The 15,707-nt window shown below is 41.6% G+C and overlaps 1 protein-coding gene across 1 annotated transcript in view; it reads left to right on the forward strand.

Annotated features, from left to right (window-relative positions):
• Window positions 1–14,361: 14,361 nt before the first annotated feature.
• CDV3 (CDV3 homolog) overlaps window positions 14,362–15,707 on the forward strand; it is a 46,495-nt gene continuing 45,149 nt past the window's right edge. The window contains exon 1 of the mRNA XM_064378703.1: window positions 14,362–14,385. Within this exon, the coding sequence (XP_064234773.1) occupies window positions 14,377–14,385 (9 nt within the window). The 5' untranslated portion in view covers window positions 14,362–14,376. The remainder of the gene's footprint in view (window positions 14,386–15,707) is intronic.

Consider the following 15,707-nt stretch of genomic DNA (forward strand, 5'->3'; position numbering starts at 1 on the left):
AATAAATTTCTGGTGTTTAAGCCATTCAGTCTATATTTTGTTATAGCAGTCCAAGCTGATGAAAATCGGACTCTAATTGGTAGATACCTAAGTAGCTAATATTTACTGACTGCTTACCATATGCTAGACATGTTCTAATGTTAAAAGCACCAACTCATTGAAATCTACACTTTTCCAGTGAAGTGGGTACAATTATAACCATATTCAGGCCGGGCACGGTGGCTCACGCCTGTAATCCCAGCACTTTGGGAGGCCGAGGCGGGTGGATCACGAGGTCAAGAGATCGAGACCATCCTGGTCAACATGGTGAAACCCCGCCTCTACTAAAAAAAGACGAAAAATTAGCTGGGCGTGGTGGCGCGTGCCTGTAATCCCAGCTACTCAGGAGGTTGAGGCAGGAGAATTGCCTGAACCCAGGAGGCGGAGGTTGCAGTGAGCTGAGATCGCGCCATTGCACTCCAGTCTGGCTAACAAGAGCGAAACTCCGTCTCAAAAAAAAATAAAATAAAATAAATAAATAAATAAATAAAATTAAAAAATAGAAAAGCATTCCCTTTAAAAAAAAAAAAAAAAAAAAAAAAGCCGGGCGCGGTGGCTCAAGCCTGTAATCCCAGCACTTTGGGAGGCCGGGGCGGGTGGATCACGAGGTCAAGAGATCGAGACCATCCTGGTCAACATGGTGAAACTCCGTCTCTGCTAATACAAAAAATTAGCTGGGCGTGGTGGCGCGTGCCTGTAGTCCCAGCTACTCAGGAGGCTGAGGCAGGAGAATTGCCTGAACCCAGGAGGCGGAGGTTGCGGTGAGCCAAGATTGTGCCATTGCACTCCAGCCTGGGTAACAAGAGCGAAACTCCGTCTCAAAAAAAAATAAAATAAAATAACCATATTTATCATATACATAAGGAATTTGAGGCATAGCAAGGTTGGATAACATGCCCCAAATCACAAAGCTAGTAAGTAGTAGAACTGGACCAGGTTTGTCTGGGTCCTGAGTTCACACTCTCAACCATCATCCTCCACTGCATTTCGAGGTCACCCTGTGCCGTATTCATCCTAAAATTCTCAAAGGCTGGCACAGTGCCTGACACATATTAATGCGTGTGTTGAACACTGATGTGCAAAGCAATCTCTTAATTTTGTCAACAATCATCTAATTTCATCTTCATAATAACCTTATTAGTAGGGTGACTAATCATCCTGGTTTGCCCAGGACTGAGCAGGGATTTGGGGATGCTGGACTTTCCGTTGAAAACTGGGACAAGTTGGTCACTCTACCTATTAGGTCAGTTCATGCTCGCACTGTGGCTTTCATTAGCTCTGGACACTTTTGCCTTCATCAGACCCTGATACCATCGTAAGTCTTTGAGTACCCTATAAAATTAGTTTTTTAATTTTATATGTGAGAAAAATTAAAACATTTTCTCCAATGCGAAAAGTTTATTTTTTTTTTCTGATTTTAAAAGAAAGCAAATCATTTCATAGATCCTAAAAATATTATGGGCCCTAGTCATTGTGCCCATGTGGATGAATTAACCCTGCATTCGTTCTGTCCTAATGCCCATTTCACAGACAGCTTAAGTAACCTGCCAATAATCCTACATCTAAGAAATGATGGAACCAGAATTTGAATTCATGCTGTCAAACTCCAGTGCCTATGCTCTTAACTGCTACTTCAGTGTTTTCCAAACATTTTTATGTTGACCCATAATAAAAAAAAAACCTCATAGCACAATGCAGTACTCATATGCACACATACAACACACATATACAACTGAATTAAAAGTTTCATTTAATAGTACTGACTCTTACTATACTAATTTGCACTGATGTTTTCTATTCTATTGTATTTGATTCTATTTCATTTTTTAAAATGCTGTTTGCAGCCCAATATATTGAGTTCATGACCCTTCGATGTATTGTGGCTCACAGCTTGAGAAATCCTACACTCCACTATAATATCCTTTAATAAACATTTGTTGAGTAAAGTTCTTAGGTGCAAGGACAGGGTAGGGACATCACCCAACACAAATATTTTCAGCCAAATAACTATCAGTTTCATCTGTCTCTTTCACAACTGAAATAACATGAAAAGGAAACGTGTGTTATTTTAGAAACACAATGCCAATGGCTGATTTAATATTCTACAGTATCTGCTTCCTGGAAAGATTGTGATGAGAGCTTTGATTTTTTACATATTTGTCTTGAGGAAGTCTTAACATTCCATCCTTCTTCAGCAGTTCTTAAGATAGGGCATTAAAAGGTCCTTAAGAAAACTCATGAACCCAGGGGCTGAAATGACACAGCTCAGTCTTCCATCTGTGCGTGACTATTTTCTCCTTGATTAATCAAACATGAACCTTTCACTGGGTTCCTTTAACTGTGTCCTAGGGGAAAATGTGACTTGCAAACTGACTAGGTAGATCAATAAAGGTTACTAAACTAGACCCCAAATGCAGATCAAGCAACGTAAATACACTATCTGGCTGATTTTAATCACTCTGAAGCCCACAGGACTTCAGAACCTCTAAACAAAGATGCTGACACTAATGTCAGCAAAGATGCTGACATTAGTTATTCTCAACTAACACTGAGGGAGTGACTTCCTTCTGATTTTGGGTACTAGTCTTGATACTGAAAGTAGCACAAAAGCTTCATTCACTAGGACCTTCTGACAACCAGCAGTACATTTAACAGACTAGCATTGGGCACCAAATGGCAGTTGGTAGATGATGGATGGGAAAAGGGCTGCTTGAAGGAATGAATGAATGTTAGAGAGAAGATCTCAAATCAAGGAAGTTCAGACCAAGAAGACATAAAACCCAGGTGTTGAAGTGGGGCTCAGAAAAGGAGGGAAGGCCAAGGAAAAGTTAAGGGCCATGGTACACGGGAAGGGCTCAGGGCCAGCAGGGAGGAGCCTACATTCTGCTGACCTTGATGTCTGACTTGCTGTGATTTTGGCAATAGCCTTCAGTTTTCTGAGCCCCAGTTTCCTCAACTGTAAATTGAGTTGTCTCCACCCAATGACATTAAAGTCTTTCGGCCTTTAATTTCAGAATCCACGGAATCACAGACTGCACAGAATCATGAACTCACAGGCCATGAGGGCAACAGTTATATAGGTAGAGGGCAGGGAGGAGGGCCTCTTGGAAATTTTGACTTTAGAAAGGGTGTCTTGAGCCCAAAGATAGTGGGACCCTACATCTTCACTGAATGTGCTGCTTTTCTGGAGCTGGGTTTCAGAATCCCAGTTCCTGTACCAATTTGCCAGACAGCCTAGGAGAAGCTTCAGCATCCCCTGTACTTCTTTAATGTTCCTCGTTGTAATTACAATTGTGCCAGGCACTGTGCTATGTTCTGTATACGCATAATCTCATTTTGTCCTTACAGCAGCCTGTAAGGTAGACTACACTTTATTATGCTACAGATGGGTAGAGAGGACTCAGAAAGGTTAAGTGGCACAACCTAAATTGTTCAGCTGGGAAGTGGTAGAGGTTGGACTTGGACCCCCAGTTAAGCTTGTCTCCAATTTCCACACTCTCACTACAGCACCAGGCTGCGCAAGTCTCAAGGTTTGCAAAAGCGAGTCCCTTCCCACCCTGCCCATTTACAGAAATGTCAGGAAGATTAATAATACATCCCATTTGACACTTTTAATTTCTTTATAATTTATAGCCCACTTACTTTCAAAAATGGATCTGAGGCACCTCAAAATACTAAAACAAGCTGGGTGTGGTGGATCACATCTGTAATCCCCACATTTTGAGAGGCTGAGGCAGGAAGATTACTTGACCCCAGAAGTTCAAGACCACCCTGAGTGACATAGTGAGATCCCAGTCTCCACGAAAAATAAAAATAAAAATAAATTCGCCAAGGGTAGTGACATGAACCTGTAGTCACAGCTACTCAGGAAGCTAAAGTGGGAAGATCACTTGAATCCAAAACTTTGAGGCTGCAGTGAACTATAACTCTGCCACTGCTCTCAGCTTGGGCAATAGAGTGAGATACTGTCTTTACAAAAAAAAAAAAAGAGCATGCTAAAACACATAATATAGGACAGTTTTTAAAAATTAAAACATACACACACACACATACACACACACAAATGAATGTAGTTCTAAAAAAATCACAAAAACAAAATAAGACTCATAGTCTAGTTAACAGTAATGTACCAATGTCAGTTTCCTAGTTCGTTATTGTACTGTGGCTATATAAGATGTCTTTTGGGGAAAGCTGAGTTTAGTGTACATGAGACTTTTCATGTTATTTTTGCAACTCTCTATGAGTTGATTATTATTTCAAATACCAAGTTTTTAAAAAATATATAAATAGAGATTAAGGAGAGATGGAATAATTTATGGCAACTTTCTATGAGTCTGTTACTATTTCAAATAACAAGTTTTAAAAGTTTATAAATAGATCTATAGACAGAGATTGAGAAATCTGGAATAATTTAACAAATAAATTTGTACCAGAAACCTGTGATGTCATGTCAGAAACTATGAGCCCCTCACCCCAATGTATTTCCTCTTCTTCCTGGGCTCATAGATAGACCATATTTTTCAACTTCCTTTGAATTAAGAATGTCCACGTAGCTAAGTTCTGGCCAACAGAATGTGGGGAGTGAATGGGTACTATTTCCAGGCCTAACCTATAAAAACCTTTCAAGTGCCTTCTTCCATGCTGTTTCCCTTCCCACTAACTGAGGACAGAAGATTTCCAGGTTCTAGGAATTGGTAAAGCTACAATGAAGAAGCTTGGGTGCCTGATTACAGTGTGAGGGAGAGCTGTCTGGTGACTTCCCACCTCGGACTGTTGAATGGGCAAGAAATAGGCCAGGCACGGTGACTCACACCTGTAATCCCAGCACTTTGGGAGGCCAAGACAGGAGGATCACTTGAGCCCAGGAGTTTGAGACCAACCTGGTCAACATGGAAAAATCCTGTCTCTACTAAAAAATATAAAAATTAGCCAGGTGTGGTGGCATGTACCTGTAATCCCAGCTACTCAGGAGGCTGAGGCAAGAGAATTGCTTGAACCTGAAAGGCAGAGATTGCAGTAAGTCAAGATTGCTCCACTGCACTCTAGTCTGGGCAGCACAGCAAGACTCTGTCTCGAAATAAACTTCTAGTAATTTCAACCACTCTTTGCACATCCTCTTTGCACTCTTAAAGCATATTGAGATCCTAAAACGTTTTGTGTATGTAGGCTATATCCATTGACATTTACTGTACTAGAAATGAAAGCTGAAAAAACATAAAATGTTTATTAATTCATTGAAGAAGAATAAATCATTACACATTGACATAAATAACATATTTTATTTTTTAAAAAACTGTATTTTTCCCCAAAATTACATTTTTGCAAATCTCTTTAATATCTGGCTTAAAATGGAAGACAGCTAGATTCTCACATCTGCTTCTACATTCAATCTGTGAGATAAATTGTTTGGGTTTATGTACATGAAAAAAAAATTCCAGCCCCACACAGATATGTAGTAGAAAAAGAGGAGTATTTAAAAGCTTTTTCCAGATAATTGTGGATATTCTTCTTTAATATTACATCTAAACTGGACAAGTGATCATTTCCTAAAGGTTAGTTTTGCAATGTGAAATCTGAAATCCTATCAGTGAACTTTTCATGTTGCATTACCTCAAAAGCTGTTGGTTTATCTTATACTTTGAATGGACCTTTTACCCATACATGATTTTGTAACATCATCCTTTGGTCATTTGGAAAATAATAGTTCACTGAATTACACAGATCTTCCAAATGTTAACACATTTTATTATGCAATACCAATTTGAAAAGCCTATATTTGTTCATATCACCACCAACAGTATCAGAAGTCTTCAAATAGTGGGAAGATGGAAAGTTCATAATGGTAGATGCAAGTTATCCAAAATTCTAATTTTCATCTGAAAGCTTGAATATTATTATTGGCGATAAATATTGTCAACTCGTTTTCCTTAAAGTGACAGGCTCACTTTGTTCAAGAAAATGTCTGCCCAATACTCAACCCCTCTGAATAACGATAGTGGGTCTGTCAGTCATTCTTCCAAGTCAAACTAAAGTTCCATGAAAAAGCATCTAGTTCATTCAGCTCACAACTCAATTGCATAAGTGCTTTCCCCTAAGACAACCATTGCGTACTTCAGTGTGCAACAGCAGTGCTTTGTGCATATGTCCCATTCTGGTTCACAGAATATCAAAAACATGGACATTCAAGAGCAGTAGTTTAATAACAGCAATCATTTTTACTGCTCATTGAAGAAATCTTAAGTGAAACTAGCGTTTCTTTTTGAATTTATTTTTATCTTTATTTTGTAGAGACAGCGTTTCACTATATTGCCCAGGCAGGTCTCAAAATTCTAGGCTCAAATAATGCTCCTGCCTTGGCCTCTCAAAGTGCTGGGATTACTCCCAGCTTTCAAACCCCTTGAAAGTGCCATGATTGGCATTTCTGTAGGCCAGATCTTACAGGAGAAACCACAATCACTCAGATGGAAACTTAAATGCAATGGGAGTGACGGATGTCAGGAGCCAAATGGTGGCAATCAGCTACCAAAGGCAAGGTGCACATAGTCACCATAATGGACGGAGTGTCAAAGCAGCAATCAGAATGGTCTGACTTGGCCGGGTGCGGTGGCTCAAGCCTGTAATCTCAGCACTTTGGGAGGCTGAGGTGGGCAGATCACCTGAGGTCAGGAATTTGAGACCAGCCTGGCCAACATGGTGAAACCCTGTCTCTACTAAAAATACAAAAATTAGCCAGGCATGGTGGTGGGCACTTGTAACCCTGGCTACTTGAGAGCCTGAGGCAGGAGAATCGCTTGAACCCGGGAAGCAGAGGTTGCAGTGAGCCAAGATCGTGCCATTGCACACCAGCTGGGAAACAAGTCTCAAAAAGAAGAAGAAGAAGAAAAAGAATGGTCTGACTTGTGTAGACTATGACATTGACCAGTTAATTGTGGAGTTTTTAGAAGTAAAATGGATAGGAAGCCTACTAAATTCTCACTTAATTTGTGTAAGTAGAAATCTTCCAGGTCAAGTCAATAAGAGTCAAACTTGAATCACAGGAACAGAATCATGGCCTCTCAATCAATTCCCAGATTTGAACCGATTTAAAGACCCAGAAACCTTTGAATGAAGGAGAGGCTAGGTCCTCTCAAGGAAGGACCCTGGTACACTACCAAAAATTTATATTGTTAATATTTCTCTCAGCTTCCCCTAAAGGGAGTTATAACATTTTACCAGGGTAACTGCATTGGGGAAAAGGAAATAGTCAGACATTTCAGGGACCACTGGAAACTGGCTTTAGACTGACAATGATTCCAGGAGACCCAAACATCACTGTGGCCCTCCAGCTAGAGTAGGGGCTTCCAGAGATCAGAATTAATGAGTGTTATCTCAGGTCTGACTCACAGTGGGTCCAGTGGGTCCTTAAAACCATCCTGTGGTTACTTCCCCAGCTTCTGAATGCGTAGTGACATAGTACTTAGCAGCTGGCAGAATCCCCATACTAGTTCCCCAACCTGTGGAGTGAAGGCTATTACTGTAGGAAAGGCCAAATGGATGCGATTTGAGCTGCATCTACCTAGGAAAATAATAAATCAAAGCAATGCTGCATCCCTGAGGGGATTGCAGATATTAGTGCCACTGTCAAGTACTTGAAACATGCAGGTATAGTTATTCTCACCACATCCGCGTTCAACTCTATTTGTCCTGTGTAGAAGACAGATGGATCTTAGAGAATGATAATGGATTATCATAAGGTTAACCAAGTGGAAAGTCCAATTGCAGCTGCTGTATAAGATGTGGTTTCATTTCTTGAGCAAATCAATATATTTCCTCGTACCTGGTATGAAGCTATTGATATGGCAAATGCCTTTTCTCTATACCTGTTCATAAGGCCCACCAGAAGCAGTTTGCTTACATAAACCAAATAAGCTCATGAACAAAATGGCCATGGTGGCAGGGATGAAGGTTATTCATGGGCTCAGCAACATGGACTTCCACTCACCAAGGCCAACCTGGCTATGGCCACTTTGGGACTGAGTACTCAAACTGCCAGCTGCAGAAACCAACACTGAGCCTCTGATATGGCATCATTCCCAGGGTTGATCAGCCAGCTACCTGGTGGCAGGTTGATTACATTGGACAACTTCCAATCATGAAAGGGGCAGTGTTTTTTCTTATTTCAACAGACACTTACTCTAGATATGGATTTTTTTTTTTTTTTTTTTTTTTTTTTTGAGACAGAGTCTCACTCTGTCACCCAGGCTGGAATGCAGTGGTGTGATCTTGGCTCACAGCAATGTCTGCCTCCTCAAATTATTCTCATGCCTCAGCCTCCCAAGTAGCTGGGATTGCAGACATATACCACCATGCCTGGCTAATTTTTTATTTTTAGTAGAGATGGGGTTTTGCCATGTTGGCCAGGCTGGTCTTGAACTCCTGGCCTCATGTGATTCTACTGGTTTAGCCTCCCAAAGTGCTGGGATTACAGGTGTGAGCCATGGTGCCCAGCCTAGGTATGGATTTTTACCTTCTCTGCACACAATGCTTCTGCCATAACTACCACCCATAGACTTACAGAATGTCTTACCTACCATCATGGTATTACATACAGCATTGCTTTTGCCAAAGTACAGCAATGGGCTCATCCTCCTGGAATTCACTGGTCTTTCCATGTTCTCCACCATCCTGATGCAGCTGGCTTCCAGTTCAACAGAATCTTTGTTGTGTCTTGTAGTGAAAGCATTCTTCCCTCTGGAAATAAGACCTCTAGGGCAGCAGAACATAAAGCCATGGGAATAGGAAGCAAAAATTTTGCTAGCAGGTCATTAGGGGTAATAATGAGTGGTGCCACTCCCATTTCCACCCCTTGATTCATGGACCCCTACATCCTCAATGGGAGAAACAGCACCATATATTAGATGCCGATTCAGAGGTTATACAGTCTTTTGGAGAACCTTGCCTCTATGAAGTTTTATCACCTATCATGCTATAACAGTGTATTCAAAAGCCTATCCCATCATTCTATCAAGCCAGCCAGATTTGCATTTCTGATAAGTTTCCAGGTGATGGTAATTGGTAATACTGCTGGTCCAAGAACCATACTTTGAGATCCACTCAAATTTGATATGTGCTATTATCTCATTTAAACATCCCCAGAACACCGTGAAGTAGTGTCATTATCCTCATTTTTTGCATGAGGAAAGTAGAGTTCGGAGAATTTTCAGAACTTGCCCTAGCTTCACAGGTAGTGAATGGTGAAACTAAACTCTCAATTTAAGTCTGTCTCACTCCAAAAGCCATAGTTTTCCCACTATTTCAAACTGCCCCCAGATACTTCCTGGAAAAGTAGACCAAGAATACAATCTGAGCTGGTCAATGTTGTCAGAATCTCTAGAGCTTGGAAGTAAGCAGGCCTGGAGACATTACACATGAGGACATGGAAAGATGTTTGTGATATACAGGGAAGTGAAAGCAAGCAAGTCTATATATTCAGTAAGTCTGACTTATTCAGTAAGTCTCACTTACTGAGAGATATACTGTAAGTATTCAGTATATCTCTCAGTAAGTGAGACTTACTGAATATATTTCAGTATATCGCTATATATATTTACTGAATATCAAGCAAGTATATTCAGTAAATCTCGCGTTCTATTTTTTAAAAAATTTTTCCACATAAATATATGCATGATTAAAAAAAAGATCATAATAAATATCCAAACTATAAACAAAGGTTGCTGCCAGCTAGTTAAATTAAGAGAAATTTATATTTTCTTCCTTTTGTTTTTCTGGCTTTTTTTTTCTTTTTTTTTATTTTAGACATAGTCTTGCTCTGTCACCCAGGCTAGAGTACAGTGGTGGGATCTTGGCTGACTGCAATCTCCACCTCCCAGGTTCAAGTGATTTTCCTTCCTCAGCCTTCCAAGTAGCAGGGATTACAGGTGCCTGCCACCAAGCCCAGCTAATTTTTATATTTTTAGTAGAGACGAGGTTTTGCCATGTTGGCCAGGCTGGTCTCGAACTCCTGACCTCAAGTGATCCATCCACCTCAGCCTCCCAAAGTGTTGGGATTACAGGCATGAGCCATAGCACCAGGCTCATAATTTTCTATGAGGAATCCCATATTATTTTTTAGGGGAAAAATGTTTAATAGTAATGCTTTTAATTAGGCTTGCAAGATAAAATGTATCATGGGACATACTTATACTAAAATATGATTTATTATTTATATAAAATTTAAATTTAGCTGAGTGTCCTCAATTTTTCTTTACTAAATCTGGCAAGCCCACTTTTTATGTGAAGGAATAAAAGAGAGATGTGGGTGCTGGAACCCAATGGGCTGGCCCCTGTGAAGACAGGAGAAGAATTATTATTCCAAATCTTTTAAACAAGGAAAACAGGATTTTGGTGAACTAAGAAGGGGAAAATCAATTTGAGAGCCACGTAGTCCTTGTCTCAAATCTGGAGTCTACTACCACCATCACCACCACCACCATCATCCCACCTCACTCCCCTCCTCGCATCCTGACCTGAGTGTCCTGGAGCAAGTTACTCCTTTCCCCCAGTATCAGGAATAGTGCATGTCTCGCAAGGATTAAATGAGAACATGTGTGTAAAGGCACCTTGTAAATTGCAAACTGCCAAACAGCATGTTATTATCATGTTAGTAAATTACACACACAAGGACATGTCAAACAGGAACAAAACATCTGCCGCAGGCATCCACAAAATTGTTCCTTGCAGCACATTTTTGATGGCTCTCTGAGGTCAAAACAACTCAAGGTTTAGTCACTCCAGTGCTGAACCCATATATTAACATCTATCCAAATTGTTCTGTGATCCTATTTATAGCTGCACTGATCATTAAATGTTGTTGGAACATTTTGCCGCAAGTCAGTTGTTAAATTGCTTGGCGAGTCGTGTGCAACGCGTGGCTCAGGGGAAGCCTGTGTGGTTTACGAGTTTGGCAGCTCATAACTCCAGGGCCTCACCTTATCCTCACACACTAGTCCTGGTCACCTTGGAAACTGCCCTATTCTAGATGCAGAGCACAGGACGCCCTGGCTGACATGGAATTAATCAGCAGTCGCCTCCTCTACCGGTCTCTGATACTGGAAAAACATCAGTGCCTCTCAAGCCACTTTAAGGAGGATCCATGGCAGAGTTTTAAGGATCTTCCAGGGAAAATTAATATAAGAGGATTGGGTTTATGAGAAAATGGAAAAATAAAACAAGAGAGAAAGAAATTAAGGAAGAAAGAAGAAAAGACAGAAAGAAGAAGAAAGAGAAAAAAATAAGGAGAAGAAAAAATCAGGGGATTATTAGTTCATTTTACAGATAAGGAAACTGAAACCCAAGGTTACAAAACTTATGTATGAGAGCTGTGTTTCAAATCCAAGATAAATAAAATTTCTTCAGGAGAAAAAATTCTCCCCAAGAAGAATGAATTTTACAGATGTCCAAAGATGTAAAGACATCATCTGTGTTTACGTCCTTCAGCTTGAGAGTAAATTCCATGAAAATATATGAGGATACCCCATTGGATGGACACTTTTTAAAGTGAAAAGCTCAAAGCCAGCAAAGTGTGTGATTAAAACTCTAGCCTGCAGACATGGTGGTTGACAACAAAAAGCAATTTGTAAAATGTAACAGGAGTCATAAAAATGTTACTAGTTTTGTTCAAGTTACTGTTGCTTATAACAAATTACCCTAAAATTTAGCAGCTTAAAACAATCATTTAATGATATCCATGGATTCTGTGCATCAGGAATCCAGACAAGGCACAGTGGGGTGGCTTGTCTCTGCTCCTCACTGAGTAGAGCTTCAGCTGGGAAGGCTCTATGGCTGGGAGGACTCTATGGCTAGGAGGACTCTATGGCTGGGAGGACTTAATGGCTGGCATTGGAACCATCTAAAGGCTCGATGGGCTGAAAAATCCCAGATGGCTGCCAGTTGGTGCTAGCTGTTGGCCAGGAGCTCAACTGGACTATTCTTGGGAGCATCTACCTGTGGCCTCTCTAGCATGGTGGTCTCAAGGTAGTTCAACTTCATAGCTGACTCTCCCAGGAGGAAGAATCAGGCAGCAGCTGCGTGGCCTTTTCTGACCAGTAACATGGTATCACTTTCACTACATTCTCTCAATTGAATCAGTCACAGCTGGACACAATAGCTTCGGCCTGTAATCCCAGCACTTTGGGAGGCCAGAGTGGGAGGATCGCTTGAGCCCAGGAGTTCAAGGCTGCAGTGGGCCATGATGGTGCTGTTGGACCTTAGCCTGAGTGACAGAGACAGACCTGTCTCAAAATCAAAATCAAAATTGTTTTAAAAAGTGTTGAGTATTGACTGGGCACAATGGCTCACACCTATAATTCCAGCACTTTGGGAGGCCAAGGCAGCCTGATCACTTGAGGTGAGGAGTTCAAGACCAGCCTGGCCAACATGGCAAAACCTCATCTCTACTAAAAATACAAAAATTGGCCGGGCGCAGTGGTTCACACCTGTAATCCCAGGACTTTGGGAGACCGAGACACGTGGATCACCTGAGGTCAGGAGTTCGAGACCTCAGTCTGAACAACATGGTGAAACCCCATCTCTATTAAAACAAATAAACAAAAAAAGACCCAAAACCTAAAATGTAATTAAAAAAAAAAAGTTTAAAAAAAAAAGAAAAAAAATAGCCAGATGTGGTGGTGCAAGCCTGTAGTCCCAGCTACTCGGGAGGCTGAGGCAGAATTGCTTGAACCTAGGAGGTGGAGGCTGCAGTGAGCTGAGATCATACCACTGCACTCCAGCCTGGGTGACAGAGTGAGACTCTGTCTCAAAAAAAAAAAAGTGTTGAATATTGTATGTAACTTTTTTGACTACTGTACTAAGTGTGTAATGCTCTTAGATCACATAAAGTTGAAAAATTGTAAGCCAAGCCATTGTAAATCAGGGTCCATCTATATATATGTAAGGTCAAAGACTGAGAGAAAACACAAAATGAAAACAGTTGCTGTTTACAGGACTCGAATTATAGGTGACTTTTTTCTCCCTTCTTTGTGTCAGAATTACCGTTGTTTATCTTCTTTATAATAATTTCTAAAATTTTCAAAGTCTAGGATAAAAAACAGGCACAGAAAAGGAGAGCATCAGGGAGAGAGAGAATGAGTAGGGAGCATATCAGTCAGCTATTGCTATGTAACAAACCACCCCAAAACTCCATAACTTAAAAAATTATTATTGATTGTTAAGCTCACTTGTGTGAATCAGCTAAGGTGTGGCCAATCTACACTGAGCTTACCAACCCTATGGGTTGGTTGGAGGATCTTCTCTAAGCTGGGCTTGTCTGGGGAAGCTCTGTTCCCTGTGTTTCCTAGTGGGCTATGGGGAGCCATATTCTTCTCATGGTGATGGCAGAGGTGTACAAAGATAAGCAGAAACACATGTGGTCTCTTGAGATCTAAGAGCAGAACTTGTGTGTCCATTTCTGCATTGTTGATATAACCAAACCCAAAGTTTAGGGCAGGTGGCATTCACAGAGAGAAGACACTGCTAAGTTACATTGCAAAGGATGCGGACACAGGGAGGGATGATAAATATGAGCCAGTAACATCATCTATCAACAGGAAGGGAAAGGAAAATGAGAGACTGGACAGGATGAGAGGCAGTTCAAGGGAGGAGGTTCAAGGACACAGGGGATAACAGCTATTCTCTCATATTCCACAAACCAGACCCCAACACACACACATGCATGCATGAGAGAGAGAGAGAGAGAGAGAGAGAGAGAGAGAGAGAGAGAGAGAGAGAAAAGCATCTAGTCTGAACAACATGGTGAAAACTAATATCCATTTGTTTATCCATAGAGATGGGGTTTCACCATGTTGTTCAGACTGGTCTACCTAATATCCATTGCTTTTCTCCTTTACAAGAAGAACTCTGACCTAGCACCAGCCAGAGGGGGTTGTTCCTGCCTGGTCTAATCTTATCTTTGTAAGTCCATTTGCTTGATCAGTGATTGGTTTAGGATTGGTCACATGATACCATTCAAGCCAATAAGGAGTGAGAGAAAAATCTGCTAGCCAGTAGAAGGGTTTCTCTGAAATGTTTCCTGGCTAAAAACAAAACAGAAATGAGCAAAAAGCCGCAGCCCTCCTCTTCTAAACTTTGTGAGGTCTGGACCTGCCACCACCCTCCTGCATGGCAGAGTGGACAGAAGGAAAGAACCTTAGACTTGCTGATATTGATAACAGCTGAATTCACTGCCAGAGCTGCCCTCCCTCTGGGTGACCTGACATCTGCGATGGATTTTATTTTCTCCAGGCTTGTCCTCTCCCCTAGACTCCAAATGCTTTCAGCTGCCTCTGTGGCCTCTACATTCGAATGTCTCACGTAAGTCCAAACAAATTCCTCCTGGGACTTGCTGGGATTCCCCAAGAGCAGACAGAACAGAAGTCGGACACTCTGAAAATCACGCCATGAAAATGCCATTTGTTAGTGAGGTGGCAAGATACAGAGGAGAGAAAACCAGTGTGGAGCCCCAGAGTCCTCAGCCTGAATCCTGGCTCTGCCACATACATATCTCAGTGAAGTCCTTATGTCACCTCTCTGTGTCTCAACTTCCTCATCTGTAAAACGGGGATAATAGAGTTGAGGGAAAGATTACTTAAATAACATATGAAAAGCTCCTAGTGCACGATGCTCAGTAAATGTCAGTGATGCCCTTTGTTGGTGTGGAGAACAATAACAACATCTCGGCCAGGCGTGGTGGCTCATGCCTGTAATCCCAGCACTTTGGGAGGCTGAGGCAGGTGAAGCACCTGAGGTCAGGAGTTCGAGACCAGCCTGGCCAACAGGGTGAAACCCTGTCTCTACTAAAAATACAAAAAATTAGCTGGACATGGTGGCAGGTGCCTGTAATCCAAGCTACTCGGGAGGCTGAGGCAAGAGAATCACTTGAATCCGGGAAGCGGAGGTTGCAGTGAGCCGAGATTGTGCCATTGCATTCCAGCAAGACTCTGTCTCAAATGATAATAAAAATAACAAAATCTCAGTTTGGAAAGGAGCCTGACAGGTACAATAAATGATTGTATTTCCTGGATGATCATAGCAGGATCATTGCATGCCCAAATCACCATCACTGCACACTGCAAGGCATAAGGGGCCAGAACCAACTGCACTGGGCGTTAGAGTGGCATTTCTCAAGTGTATTCTTAGAAACAGCTCTCACGTAGTATGAATGTTATGAAGGGGCAAAAGAAATCCTGGGATTAAATAACTTTGGGAAACATTGCTTTAAATAACACCAAAGCAGTTTTGTTTGTTTGTTTGTTTGTCTTTGTCTTTGTCACTCTGTTACCCAGGCTGCAGTGCAGTGACACGATCTCGGCTCACTGCAACCTCCGCCTCCTGGGTTCAAGTGATTCTCCTGCCTCAGCCTCCCAAGTAGCTGGGACTACAGGCCCACACCACTATGCCTGGCTAATCTTTGTATTTTTAGTAAAGAGGGGGTTTCACCATATTGGTCAGGCTGGCCTTGAACTCCTGACCTCAAGCCATCCACCTGCCTCGGCCTCCCAAAGTGCTGGGATTACAGACATAAGCCACCGCTCCCAGCCCAAAGCAGGATTCTTTAATGCAGGACCTCTCAGAGCATCGAACATAGTTGTACACTTTGAAATATCCATTGAAGGATGGAATCTGCAGAATTTCCT

The sequence above is a fragment of the Aotus nancymaae genome, unplaced genomic scaffold (genome assembly GCF_030222135.1).
Source record: "Aotus nancymaae isolate 86718 unplaced genomic scaffold, 86718_ANA_hifiasm-v0.15.2.pri h1tg000019l, whole genome shotgun sequence".
Taxonomy (NCBI): domain Eukaryota; kingdom Metazoa; phylum Chordata; class Mammalia; order Primates; family Aotidae; genus Aotus; species Aotus nancymaae.